This window comes from Vitis riparia, chromosome 14 (genome assembly GCF_004353265.1).
Source record: "Vitis riparia cultivar Riparia Gloire de Montpellier isolate 1030 chromosome 14, EGFV_Vit.rip_1.0, whole genome shotgun sequence".
NCBI classification, from domain to species: Eukaryota; Viridiplantae; Streptophyta; class Magnoliopsida; order Vitales; family Vitaceae; genus Vitis; species Vitis riparia.
The window spans coordinates 18,216,500-18,231,542 of NC_048444.1; the positions used below are offsets into that span (position 1 = coordinate 18,216,500).

Genomic DNA, 15,043 nt, shown 5'->3' on the forward strand with positions numbered 1-15,043 from the left:
TGGGTTTTCTGGTTAGGAGCTTGGGTGGTATTCTTTTTAGGGGCCATGGTCTCATGAACCCTGCAAATTCCACGAGTTGAGTGGTTAGGAATGGAACTTTCTCCTTTAATAAACTTAATTTGAAAATTAGGGTTTAAAATAATCCAATAAGTTAAATTATACTTAAAAACTATATACTTAATTGTTTTCTCATATGTGAAAACAACTTTTAATTTTACTATAAAAATATAATATAAAATTAAATATAATTAAAATTTATTTAAAACTCATATATTTTAAAATTATTTAATTTTTATATAAAAAAATTAAATTTCAGTTAGATAGATGTGGATTAATATATACAAATAATTTATTAATAATTTTTTTATTTTTTATTTCTTTTTATTTTTACTCTTTATTTTTTTCCTTTAAATTTTTCATCAACAAAAAATAACCTAAAAATTAATAAACTTCAAAAAATTTAATAAAATTTGACAAGTATAAAACGGTGTCTTCATGATTTCCTATACACTGTCACTTAAGAATTTTTAAAAAATTCATTAACTTATCTATTTAACAGTTTTTTTATTTAATAAACTAATCCAATTGGATAAAAAAATTTCCTATTTAAATAAGATTATTAATTTATTGAGCATTTATCTATTAAGGTTTTGTTTTATTTATTTGAAGATTTATTTTTCTTTCTTATTTAATTTATAAATAATACAATTTTGACTAATTATGGATCTTGAAATATTAAAATAAATTATGAGAAAAAGACAACAATATAAAAAAAAATGGTAGAAGAGGAAAAATGGTAGACAACAATTTTGACCTTATCTCACTGTGTTTTTGCTTACTTCTTTTTAAATAAACTATGAAAAGATTAAAAATGTATAAATATTTATATAATGTTTCTTATATAGAATTTTCTTTTATACTTTTCATGTAATGAGAACATATATTTTTTTTTTATATTTTATAATTTTTACCTTTTGGTTTTATATTATTTTTCAACTTTTTCATGATGCCAATAAACCCTACCAATGATACTTTGGTTAAAGATACCAATTTATTATTAGAAACTGCAATTGTATATCAAAATATTTGATATACATTCAAATAATACGAATAAGTTAACAAGGATGAGTTTTTGTTTATATAAAAATGAATTTTGATTTTGATTTTTACTCTAATCAGTAATTAATGGCAGGTTTGAAGACACGATTATTGACCTGGCTTGGGTTTCAGTTTCAATTTTGAATAATTGAGAGGCCTTGTTTGAGCATTGTCTCCTGACTCTACATTTTCATTTTGCTGGTGAGAGCTCTCTTCACATTTCATTGCTGAAATCTTTCATTTCCTTGTTTCCTTTCTCACATCATCAGCCTTAACATCTCTGCTTCTGTTCTTCAAGTTGACTCCAATAGCAGCCATATGCTTTTTCTCTCTATTCCCCTCCATAGCCCTTTCACCTTTGTCAGATCGTTTGCAACTCTCCCCACCCTCATTCTCATTCTGATCATCTCTAGTCATTTCATTCTCATTTTGCCCAAATGTCTATGTCGCTTTGCTCCTTTGCTTGCTAAACTTTTCAATTTCCTTGATTTCTGTTTTTGCGACACTGATTCCCGTAGCTAGCAGCCTGTTGTTAGTTTACTGCTGCTGTTTTTTTGGTTTTCTGTCATCCATCTGATCTGTGTTCCAAAAGAGAAGAAAGGAGTAGCAACTAGAAAATGGAAGATATTGTTGTTTCGGTTGCAGGAAAAGTTTCAGAGTACCTGGTTGATCCAGTTGTACGTCAGCTGGGTTATCTGTTTAACTACCGTACCAACATTGAGGACCTCTCTCAAGAGGTTGAGAAGCTGAGGGGTGCCAGGGCTAGGCTGCAGCACTCTGTGGATGAAGCTATTGGGAATGGACATATAATCGAAGATGATGTTTGCAAGTGGATGAAACGTGCTGATGGGTTCATACAAAATGCTTGCAAATTCCTTGAAGATGAGAAGGAGGCGCGGAAGAGTTGTTTCAATGGGTTGTGTCCTAATTTGAAGTCCCGGTACCAGCTAAGCAGGGAAGCAAGGAAGAAGGCAGGGGTTTCTGTTCAAATCCTTGGAGATGGCCAATTTGAGAAGGTAGCATATCATGCCCCTCTGCAAGGGATAAGGCGCAGACCTTCCGAAGCTTTAGAATCAAGAATGTTGACTTTGAATGAAGTCATGGAGGCCTTAAGGGATGCCAAGATCAACAAGATCGGGGTATGGGGTTGGGCGGTGTCGGGAAGACCACGCTGGTGAAACAAGTGGCTGAACAAGCTGCTCAAGAGAAGTTATTCGACAAGGTGGTCACGGCAGCTGTGTTAGAGACTCCAGACTTAAAAAAAATTCAAGGGGAACTTGCAGACCTTCTAGGTATGAAATTTGAGGAGGAGAGTGAACAGGGAAGAGCAGCTCGACTATATCAGAGGATGAACGAGGAGAAGACCATCCTCATCATCTTGGATGATATTTGGGCGAAACTTGACTTGGAGAAAATAGGAATTCCTTCTCCAGATCACCACAAAGGATGCAAATTAGTGCTAACTTCTAGAAATGAACACATCTTGTCCAATGAGATGGATACTCAAAAGGATTTTCGAGTTCAACCTTTGCAAGAAGATGAAACATGGATTTTATTTAAGAACACAGCTGGTTCCATTGAAAATCCAGAGTTGCAACCTATAGCTGTTGATGTAGCAAAAGAATGCGCGGGTTTGCCACTTGCAATAGTAACTGTGGCAACAGCATTGAAAGGCGAGAAGAGTGTGTCCATTTGGGAGGATGCCCGGCTACAACTGAAATCGCAAACCTCGACTAACGTAACAGGACTGACAACAAATGTATACTCAAGTCTGAAGTTGAGCTACGAACACTTGAAGGGAGTTGAAGTGAAGTCATTTTTCTTGCTTTGTGGTTTAATTTCTCAAAATGATATCAGTATTAGGGACTTGTTGAAATATGGTGTGGGTCTGCGATTATTTCAAGGAACTAATACATTGGAAGAGGCGAAAAATAGAATAGATACATTGGTTGACAACCTCAAATCCTCAAATTTTTTACTAGAAACTGGCCATAATGCGTATGTTAGAATGCATGATCTTGTTCGGAGTACTGCCAGAAAAATTGCATCCGATCAACATCATGTGTTTACACTCCAGAATACTACTGTAAGAGTGGAAGGATGGCCAAGGATAGATGAACTCCAGAAGGTCACCTGGGTAAGTCTGCTTGATTGTGATATTCGTGAACTTCCAGAAGGGTTGGTATGTCCAAAACTTGAACTTTTTGGATGTTATGATGTAAACACCAATTCGGCAGTGCAAATCCCAAACAATTTTTTTGAAGAGATGAAGCAACTCAAAGTATTAGATTTATCTCGAATGCAACTTCCATCGCTGCCCTTATCATGTCATTGCCGTACAAATCTTCGAACATTGTGTTTGGATGGATGCAAGTTGGGAGACATTGTTATAATTGCAGAGCTAAAGAAATTAGAAATTCTTAGTCTTATGGATTCTGATATCGAACAGTTGCCCAGAGAAATAGCACAGTTGACTCATTTGAGGCTATTCGATTTGAAGGGTTCTGACAAACTAAAAGTAATTCCACCAGATGTCATATCAAGCTTGTTCCGATTAGAGGATTTGTGTATGGAAGATAGCTTTACTCAATGGGAGGGGGAAGGAAAGAGTAATGCTAACCTTGCTGAGTTGAAACATTTGTCTCATTTAACCGCTTTGGACATACAAATACCAGACGCCAAGTTGCTGCCAAAAGACATGGTCTTTGATAACTTGGTGAGATATAGAATATTTGTAGGTGATGTCTGGAGCTGGGAAGAAAATTTCAAAGTCAATAGTACGTTGAAGCTCAACAAGTTCGACACCAGCCTTCATCTGGTGGATGGTATCTGCAAGTTGTTGAAGAGAACCGAAGATCTACACTTGCGTGAATTGTGTGGTGGTACTAATGTTCTTTCTAAATTAAATAGGGAGGGTTTTCTTAAATTAAAGCATCTTAATGTTGAAAGCAGTCCAGAGATTCAATATATTGTGAACTCGATGGATCTGACTCCATCACATGGTGCCTTTCCTGTTATGGAGACATTGTCTCTCAATCAGCTGATTAACTTGCAAGAAGTATGCCGTGGCCAATTTCCAGCAGGGTCCTTTGGTTGCTTGAGAAAAGTGGAAGTGGGAGATTGCAACGGCTTGAAATGTCTCTTCTCGTTGTCTGTGGCTAGAGGCCTGTCCCGACTTGAAGAAATAAAAGTAACTAGATGCAAGAGTATGGTTGAGATGGTTTCCCAAGAAAGGAAAGAAATAAGAGAAGATGCTGTTAATGTGCCTCTGTTCCCTGAATTGAGATACTTGACGTTAGAGGACTTACCCAAGCTCAGTAATTTCTGCTTTGAGGAGAACCCGGTGCTTCCGAAGCCTACAAGCACAATTGTTGGTCCTAGTACACCACCTCTCAACCAACCGGTATGTCAAACCTTGATAATCCTTTCTATCTAGTCAATGCTTTTTTAATCACTTCAATTCAAATACTTGGAGACTAGCTCCTCGTTAATTGATTTGAGTCAGCAAGAATCCCCTCATTTAAATTCGATCCCAAAACCCATCTGATGAGACTTTACCAGCAAAGATAAAACGTCACCAATCAAAACAGAGCATTGACTGAGTACAATTAATAGACTGGTTTTTTAATTTGACAAACATATTATCATCATGCTTTTATTTTCACTCTATGTTAATATTTGTAATACATCTATGTTGTATTCAACGCTCTCAGAGGTTCTCATGTTACAGGAGATTAGGGATGGCCAACTTCTGCTTTCCTTGGGCGGCAACCTCTGGTCTCTCAACTTGAAGAATTGCATGTCACTATTGAACCTATTCCCACCCAGTTTGTTACAGAATTTGGAAGAACTAATAGTGGAAAACTGTGGTCAACTGGACCACGTATTTGATTTTGAAGGGCCAAATGTTGATGATGGGCATGTTGGGCTCCTCCCTAAATTAGGAGTACTGAAGTTGATTGGTCTACCCAAGTTGAGGCATATATGCAACTGTGGCAGCTCCAGAAATCATTTCCCTTCTTCCATGGCTTCTGCTCCTATAAGCAATATCATATTCCCTAAATTAAGCGATATTAAACTGGAATCTTTGCCCAACCTCACAAGCTTCGTCTCCCCTGGATATCATTCCCTCCAAAGGCTTCACCATGCAGACCTTGATACCCCCTTCCCGGTGCTCTTTGATGAAAGGGTCAGTTTATCTCTCAGAATCCTTCTCTTTAATTCTTATGATTTTAATTTTTCTTTTAACATTGTTATCAATCAAATTATTGGAGGAAAATAAAGAAAATTTAGATTGAGCTGGTTCTTGTTTCTCTCTCTCTCTTTTTTTTTTCCACCTAAATTTAACTTAACTATTAATAATAGAGTTTAATATAATTAAATGTTTAATTTATTTGTTTTTATTCAGGTTTGAATGTTGGACGTAGAATGTAGTTTGTATATATTAAAATATTTATGAAATTAATTATGATATTTCTTCTAACTCTAATTTGAAAAAATTATATTCAAATATCCTAAAATATTTGAATTATTAATATTATAAAAGTTTTATAATAATTAATTATATGATTATTATGAACATTTGTATTGGAATATAAAAATGATTTCTAATTATACTTGATTAGTAAAAAAATGTTAGAAAATTTTCTAAGTTAACACTTCTATACAGTGTACATATCTTTGGATAATGGGTTTATGATTGAAGTATATGTTTGATTATTGAAATCAATTCATTAACTTTTATATTTTTAATTTGGGAAAGAATATCAAATTCTATTTTTTGAATTACAAAACTCATTGAATTATTTACTCTAATGAATATTTAGATGAATGTGAATAACGTTTTGGGTTTTTTTAATTAAAAAATTTATATTAGAATTAGTGGTAGTTTATTTTTATTTTGTTGTGTGATAAATGTATAGAATTTTAGTTTGATTTAGAATTTCATGGATTTATTTTTTATTAATTTATTATCTAGATAAAGGAATTTTTTATAGACAAATAAAAAGTATTTAAGTCATATTTTTTTATGATAATTTTTTGTAATTTATAATGAATTCATTCTCATCCAAATTACACGGAGGTGGTTTAATTTTTTTTAAGACAATTAGATAAGAATCAATCAAAATATTTAAGGCTTAAAGTAATTTGCTTTAACAATTAAATAAAAAATTGGAGAAAAAAAAAAACCAAACAAATGAGTCTTTTGGAACATTTCAAATGTATAATAGTTGTATTAAAATGAATTCCACGAGAACTCTGCTATTTCTTGACTGATTTTTTCCTTACTATTTCTTATAGTTTTAGACGATGAAATTCAACTTGTTTAAGCATGTACATTTGCCTCGACCCTTCTTTAAGATGCAGTTTATTGTGTTTTTCTTTTGAGGTCCCTAATTCTAGCTGGTTCTAGACATGGATAATTTTCTTTTTTCAGTTCGTCAAAATATATAAATAACAAAATGGTGGGATGAACTCTGCAGGTTGCATTTCCTAGCTTGAAGTTCTTAATCATCTCGGGACTGGATAATGTGAAAAAAATATGGCACAACCAAATTCCTCAAGATTCCTTCTCCAAACTAGAAGTGGTGAAGGTAGCATCATGTGGAGAATTGTTGAATATTTTTCCATCTTGTGTGCTGAAAAGGTCACAGAGTCTACGGCTTGTGGAAGTATTGGACTGTAGTTTATTAGAAGAGGTTTTTGATGTGGAAGGGACAAATGTGAATGTAAATGTGAAGGAAGGTGTAACTGTCACCCAGTTGAGTCGATTGATTCTACGATTGCTGCCAAAAGTTGAAAAGATATGGAATAAGGATCCCCATGGAATTCTCAATTTTCAAAACTTAAAATCAATATTTATTGTTAAATGTCAAAGTCTGAAAAACCTTTTTCCAGCATCTCTAGTCAAAGATCTTGAGCAACTTGAGAAACTGCAGTTGTTTTCTTGTGGGGTAGAGGAAATTGTTGCAAAGGACAATGAAGTTGAGTCAGCAGCTAAGTTTGTATTCCCTAAAGTAACCTCTCTCATTCTCGACGAACTACCTCAACTCAGGAGTTTCTACCCAGGGGCACATACTTCACAGTGGCCATTGTTGAAAGAACTGATAGTGCGTGCGTGTGATAAAGTCAATGTATTTGCATCCGAAACTCCAACATTCCAACGAAGACATCACGAGGGAAGTTTTGATATGCCGATTCTCCAGCCCCTTTTCATGCTCCAACAGGTAAGGTCCCAAACCTTATGGATTTGGTTCACCTCATCAAGTTTCATAATTCCCAAGTTTCGATAAATTGTACATTAAATTCTCATGTTATTGTGGCACTCGTAATTAGTTTGCTCAGCGGACAATGCATTGGATTGCCCCCTTGCCACTATTATTTCAACTTTGTAAAGCTCTAGATATGTTTATAAAATCTGTCCAATCAGATATTATTTTAGCTCATTAATTTTTCTAGATATTCCTTCAAAGAACCTAGCGATTGAATTTATCTGATTCAGCAGGTCTTTCAGTACAAGATGGATGCAGAGACCAAAACTATATGCTGGAAATACGGTTGTTGGCCCCCACTTGATCCAGAAGTTCCTTTAGAGAGGACCCCAATTCCTAGATTCACAGTTGACCTTTTTAAGTCAAAATTTGACCTAATCCTTTCGTGTGAGTTATGAGTGGAATTTATATAACTAGTCTAGACAGTTCAAACTGTGAAGAGATCACAGACTGTAAAGAGATAACATTCTTATCTGGTTATAAATTAGTTACATATTGTTACCTGTTTGTCACACATTGTTAGAAGTAGTTAGATACAGAGAGGGTTGTTTAAGTTATAAACTCTGTTTTCTCATTAACAAGAAATGCCCATTTTATCGATTCTGATACAAACCAAAATTGCAATTTATAGTAAATTTTACTGGTGTCCAAAAATTATTTAATTTGTAAAACTATCAATATAACCAGCCAACTTCTCAAATGCCAAATGATCCTAATTAGGCATTGAGATGTTGCTGTCCAGTGCATCTTCTCTAAACAGCATAAAATATTATTATATTAATTTTTCCATGTTCATTGCTTGGATTAGAGAAATAAAACAGCATTACTTCTTTGTAGATATGCATATCTTATTTATATGCTAGTTATAACTGACATAACAAATTCGTTTTATTCGAACCATTTCCCAGGTTGCATTCCCTTACTTGGAGGAATTATTATTGGATGACAACGGGAATACCGAAATATGGCAAGAGCAATTTCCAATGGATTCCTTTCCTAGACTAAGATGGCTGAAAGTATGTGGATATGGAGATATTTTGATTGTGATTCCTTCCTTTATGCTTCAAAGATTACATAATTTGGAAAGACTAAATGTGAGAAGATGTAGTTCAGTCAAGGAGATATTCCAACTTGAAGGACTTGACGAGGAAAATCAAGCCCAGAGGCTTGGACGGTTAAGAGAAATATGGTTGCATGATCTTCCTGCGTTGACGCATTTGTGGAAGGAAAACTCCAAATCAGGCCTTGATTTGCAAAGTCTAAAGAGTCTTGAAGTGTGGAATTGTGACAGTTTGATAAGTTTGGTGCCATGCTCAGTATCTTTCCAAAATCTGGATACTCTAGATGTGTGGTTTTGTAGCAATCTGAGAAGTTTGATATCACCCTCAGTAGCTAAAAGTCTGGTAAAACTCAGAAAGCTCAAAATAGGTGGATCGCATATGATGGAAGAAGTAGTTGCCAATGAAGGAGGGGAAGCAGTCGATGAGATTGCTTTCTATAAATTACAACACATGGTACTTCTGTGTTTGCCAAACCTCACAAGCTTCAATTCAGGGGGCTATATATTCTCATTCCCATCCTTGGAGCATATGGTTGTGGAAGAATGCCCCAAGATGAAAGTTTTCTCTCCAAGCCTCGTAACTACACCAAAGCTAGAAAGAGTAGAAGTGGCATATGATGAGTGGCACTGGCATAATGATCTAAATACCACAATCCATAATTTGTTTAAAAAGACACATGGTATGTATTGATTCCCCAATCTTAGTTACAAAGGATGATTTAATATTTTCTTTACTTGCTATGAATGATTACAGTGCGACTATTAGAGAGATCATCAAATATGAAAGAATTTTACCTTTCAGTGTCTTTAGATTTCTCATACCTATCTTGGATTTTCTGTTTGTTTTTCTATATTTAAATGAAATATCGATCCCCTATTAAGTTGCCATGCTCCTTGCCAGCCAATAGATAGTGTTATTGCTCTTGCAACTTATTTTATGTGCAATCAAGCTAGGGTGTTGTATCATTTTTTTTAGTATTATATTAAGTTATTGTGATACAAGTATTTTCATGATGCAAGACTTTTATTAGATTCCTCAAGTGCAATTTATACTTGACATGTTGTTATACCAATTAGCAACCATTAAAATGAAAGCTTGTGATTATTTTTTGAAATATTATCCTATAATAAAAGGAAATGATTATCAAATGTTCTTTTATTCTATTTTGAAAAAAAAAAAACAAAGTAGTTTCGAAAACCTCTCTTGAAACCACAAAACCATTAACTAGTAATTGGGTTCTGCAATTTGTGTATAGAGTGAAAAACTAGGTGAGGATCGGTCACCTATTGCTAGGATCTTTTGTCACCTTTCAAATGTTAGATGCTTTGTGATCTTTTGATGCTGAGACAAGTGAATTTCCCTGATTTGAGGATGCCATCTGACCTTCTAAATGGCAAGATGTATGATTTCCATATGCCAAATGTTGTCCTATCTTCCAATCCTAAGATATATTGATTGCTTAATAGTATGATGTTAATTCCCGATGTCATGTAGTAAGGAGGCCAAGATAATTGTGGACTTGGATTGGCCAAACTCTATTGCTGATACTAATTGTTTTGAGATAATTCTTATTCAGTTAAGTTATTATCATGTTGAATTGATTATTTTGTTAATTATAGACTATTAAACTTAAATTGGTATTTTCTAATTCGATCAAATATAATATATGATATATGATATATACCATTTACAGTCACTAGTAATTTTAATATGTTTATTTAACTTTTTTAAATGCCCATAATGATTTATTTACATTTTTTTCAGGTAATGTTGAGGTTGAGATTGTGGAATTAGGAGTTGGTTCAACATTATGATTGTGCCATTTTTGGTTCTTGGGAATGTTACCGTGACTGAATTTCTAACCATGCTAATGCAGTATGTACCACTCTATCTCAATCTATTTGTTATATTTTAGGTTTATATAGTTGGATGGTATGATATTTACACTACAACAAATTTTACATTTTGCTACCATAATTTTATGCATAAATAAATTTTTATGGAAAAAATATGATTTTTTTAATTTTTTTTATGATAAAAAAGATTTTTTTAAAGATGAAATTTGTACTTATGAAAAAAAAATATTATATTTAACCACATCATATATCCATGAGAAATGATTTTTCATAAGATTTTGACATGAATTTTTTCTTGAATTATACCATATTAAAATTAAGCCTAATTTAAGTTACTTTAATATTAATTTCACAAATTAATTAGAAAAAAATGGTCTTAAGCATCTCAGGTGGCAAATATATTTTTCACATGTCATGTGATTTTAGAAAAATCAATAATTATTTTTTGGATTTAATCAAGCATTTTTTTTAATATATATACACATATATCATTTAATGTTAAACATTGTAAACTCAAATCTACTTTTATTCCTTGAATTTTTTCTCTGCAACCAAACATAGGTGTTTTCCCAAGAAACCTAGCACTTCTACACACATGGCGGTGGTGAAATCAGAGAGAGAAGAGTCACAGATGTTGATGGAGTTGGGTTGTCGGTGCTCTCCTCGTAGCCCTTTTACTATGGCAATGAATCCAATGATTTCGCTCTTCGATCACAGCAACAAACCCTGCCACCATGTGAAGGTATTTTCTTTTACCGTTTGTTTGGTTTCTAAGAAAATCGAGCAAAAGAAAAGAAAAGTGAAAGTGAGGTGGTTAGTCTCAGATGAGAAGAGGGTTCCTTTTTCATTTCCTACATTTTCTCATTAACCCATTACATGGTTTGATTTGAAATTTTGTGCATTTTGGTATTTGAATTTTGAATTTTTCTCAATCAAAGAATTAGTTTTGTCTTATTAAATTTGCTCGAAAAGATGAACTCCAACTTGAGAGTTGAACCTAAATAAGAATCACTTTTTTAATTGTTGAAAGGATTGAAATTTTATAACTAATTATTATTTTATTATAATTAGTTTTGCAATTAATTATGTTTTTATTATAATTGGTTTAGATTATTGAACGATTTTGTCATAATTATGAGCATGGAGTTACTCCATTGAGCTTGCTTTCATTGGTCTGAATGACAAATTAGACTTGAAATTGATGCAACTATTTGTGTTTCAGCTTCTCATTATATACTTGCCTTTGACATTTTGCCCAAATATTTCAAATAAATGTCAAGTTTGTTTTTGCAAATTATATATTTATTTATTGCTTACAAGTTAAAGTCTTATGTGGAAGCCGCTGGATGATGATATTTACTCATGATGATATTTATTGCTAACTAGGTTTTTTTGTATTTGAATGAATATTCAACTTTGAAACAATTGACTATTGAGTGTGTTAACCCTGGTTTTTTAGATTTCTATTGTTAGATATTAAGTCCTCAATGAAGCCAGTACTGATTGTACTTATCATAAATTTTGGACAAGTTTTTTTCTTTTTATTAATTATTATTTTCTGACTTTTAGCTATAGGCTTTGCCTAAGTTAAGACGCTTGTCTCTCTTTTAATTTAATATCCTTATTGGATTCCTTTTATCTCAACATCATTGTAGGAAGTAAGGGGATATTTTCTGTGGTCAGTGTATTCAAGGTATGATTAATTGAGTCATTAACATTTCTTTTTCTTTTTCCTATTGATTATTGATGGCTTATGGTCTCAAGTTTTATATATCATGGGTGACTTTATTTATTTTTTTCAATTAAACATAGGGATATACACTGGTAAATCCAGTGATATATGAGATTAATGATTTGAATTCAAGAGTTCCATTTGCTCACCGTGTGGGACTTCTGTCAGATGAACTCTATAAGGTAATTTGAGCCTCTTTCATAACCCCCTTCTCAGGTTTCTTAATGAAATATGTATATATATAATGTTTTATCCCTGGTTAGTCTTCGCTGTTTGATGTGTAAGCCCTACCAATAGAAGAACTTTCTGGAGCCATGTAGCGAGGTGTTTCCCCAATTGCTTTGGTGGAATGGTGAGTTTGATTACTTGGATTAATGGTTGATTTTGGGGGAGAGAGAAAAAAAAGCCATTAGAGAATCCATTTTTAAATAAGCTAAATCTGAATTCATTTGTACATTATTCTTCAACTCTGCCTTCATTTTCATATTCTTTTTTTTTTTTGGCAGAAATTGTTAGTGGAATTGTGTCCAATGTGGCCTCTGCCCTTGTGAAATGGCTTATGGTCATTGAAGTCTACCACCAATATAGGTACATATCATTTACTGATCTCACATTTAGCTTTCTCCCTCTTCTTCTTGTGGTTATTACACCTATAGGCTGGACATTGCTCTTTGCAATTTTGTGGTTAATGGGTTTGATGGGATTTAATTTTTCAAAAATTTCTAGCTGTTCCATGATGAATTTTGAGCCTGGATATACCATGGAAACCATGTTTGATGGTAGTAAGCTCAGAGTCGAACCATACTTTCTAGAGGTATCCCCAAGTGGTGAGCTTCTAGTTTTGTACTTTGAAAACAGTAATATGTACAAGATCTCATCCCCACTCACTTGATGTAAGCTACTTTTAATATAATGGTTAGGAATTGTTATTAATTGAGTGTGTCTAGTTGAGTTCCATCTTTCTAGAAAGTTGTAGTCTTTACTTGGTTTTAATAAGTTTGCCTTAACACCCAGTTCAAGTTCCATGGTAGCTGGGCTTATGTTTTATATGGTTCAGGCAAAAAAGGTCAAGTCAGATTATATGTTATTGATTATGGTTCTACTTCCTTAGTTTCTTAGTTGTTTTGGTACAGTTCTACCTATTTTGCATATTAAAGTTGATTGATGAACTGCAGATGGTAGACCCAAGCTGGTTGTTGGCTTGCCTGAAGGGTAATCTAGGCATGTAGATGGGAAACTAAGAGAAGCAAGGATGAACCATCCAAAAGGGCTTACAGTGGATGAGAAAAGAAATATTTACATTATAGACACTATGAATATGGCTATCAGGAAAATCAGTACTGATGCAAGTAAACTTTAGGTGTGTAAGACATTCCCTCAATTAATGAACACAACTGTCTTCTCAATCAATCATCCATGATACTAATTTTTAATTAAGATATCACCTCTTTTCGTCAATTAGAAATCTAATGACCTTGAATTTCATAGCATTATTTACCTTTTTTTTTCACATGCCCTGTCTCTCTCTATATATATGGCGCTGTCTATTTGTGTCATAGATGGACTAAGCCATCAAATTGGTATTGAACCCAAGGATTTTATTTATGCAGGGGTTACAACATTGCAAGAGGAAAGTGGGGGCGAGGAGAAGGTCATGTTGATGGTCCAATTCAAGATACAAAGGTCTCAAATGATTTTGACAAAGTTTACATTGGAAGTAGCTGCTCTCTTATGGCTATAGACAAAGTTCTCAAATGAAAACAAATACCCATAGTTTGTCTATACAGAGTTTTTATTGTTCAGAAAGTTATTGTTGAGCAAGAAAATGTTTCTATCAACCATTTCATTTGAAATGTTAATATTGAATTTATTCAAAAAGATATTTAAAATTGAAGCAAGGGAAATGAATTAAAGATGAAATATGTGAGATGCATAAGAATAATTTTTTGCAGTAAAACATATTTCACCATCAATTTTATTTTGTGGTAGAAGGGTAATTTTTCACTATAATTTTTTTATATATAGCAAAAAATTGACCTTTTACCATGATTATTTTCATTAAAAAAAATGATATGTTGCTATAAACTTGTTTTATGGCAAAAAATAACATGTTGCTACAAATTTTTTTTTTTTTTTGTGGTGAAAAGTGACATGTTGCCACAAATTTTTTTGTAGAAAAATTATTTATTACTGCTATAAAATTAAGTTTTATGGTTAAAAATAATTGCTCATATATTTATAGCAACAAACTTGCAACAATAATTTTTTATAGAAAAAAATATTCTATTACAAAAAATTATCTTTTAACCATAAATTAATTTATGGAAAAACCCCTTATTTGTTGTAGAGTTCCTACACTATTCATAGTTGTTGAAATTCCTTCATAATTGTGGATGGTTACTATTTGAGTCACATTATGAATCTCCACTTGGATCATGGTGTAAATCTCTATTTGTGGATTTATCATTGCTTATATTTGGTTGGGCTTGAAGCAATCGGGCTTGAGGCATGAAAAGGGCATCAAATTAAAGCATAAATTTAAGGTTCTACAAGACTCATCATATGAGGACCATCAAATTTGAGATTAAGAGCTATGAGTACTAGCAACAAAACTGCTATAGGTTAAAAATATTTTTGTCAAAATCAATCCCAAACCCTAAATAAGTATAAACCCCAAGACTTATAGAAGCTAGAATCCATACCTTGCATGGAGTTCAAATTTTGTTTAATGTGTTTTTGCTTAGACTCTACAAGCTAGAGTCATCAACTATGAAATAGACAAATTGTGAAATTTATATTCAATATTGCTTATGATATCTTCAGACTTGATAGTGATACTAACATATTAAATTTAAACTATTTAGATTTTTAACAATTCAGTTATATTTAAATTTTTTACTCACAAGATGAGGAGATAGGGTAAAAGAATAATAGTATGTATATTTGATGATATTAATGGAATAGTAATAATTTGCAAATAGAGCTTGTCAAATGAAAACTATATGTCAGGAAGAATTGAATTCT

General features: G+C 32.9%; 1 protein-coding gene across 1 annotated transcript; it reads left to right on the forward strand.

The window, feature by feature from the left end:
* The first annotated feature begins 1,715 nt into the window (after nt 1–1,715).
* On the forward strand, nt 1,716–13,939 carry LOC117930507. Its single transcript, XM_034851152.1, has 9 exons — nt 1,716–2,114; nt 2,213–4,501; nt 4,829–5,287; nt 6,582–7,325; nt 8,279–9,110; nt 10,839–11,029; nt 12,100–12,201; nt 12,526–12,607; nt 13,630–13,939. Exons 1-8 carry the CDS (start codon nt 1,716–1,718, stop codon nt 12,568–12,570), a joined length of 5,061 nt encoding a protein of 1,686 aa, XP_034707043.1. The 3' UTR covers nt 12,571–12,607; nt 13,630–13,939.
* Nucleotides 13,940–15,043: the final 1,104 nt, after the last annotated feature.

Bases quoted from the DNA above. Each gene is read 5' to 3' on its own strand.
- LOC117930507 (XM_034851152.1), top strand. From the start codon at position 1,716: ATGGAAGATATTGTTGTTTCGGTTGCAGGAAAAGTTTCAGAGTACCTG. The intron at 2,115-2,212 runs GTAGCATATCAT...GGAGGCCTTAAG, and splicing joins GAGATGGCCAATTTGAGAAG to GGATGCCAAGATCAACAAGA. The intron at 4,502-4,828 runs GTATGTCAAACC...CTCATGTTACAG, and splicing joins CACCACCTCTCAACCAACCG to GAGATTAGGGATGGCCAACT.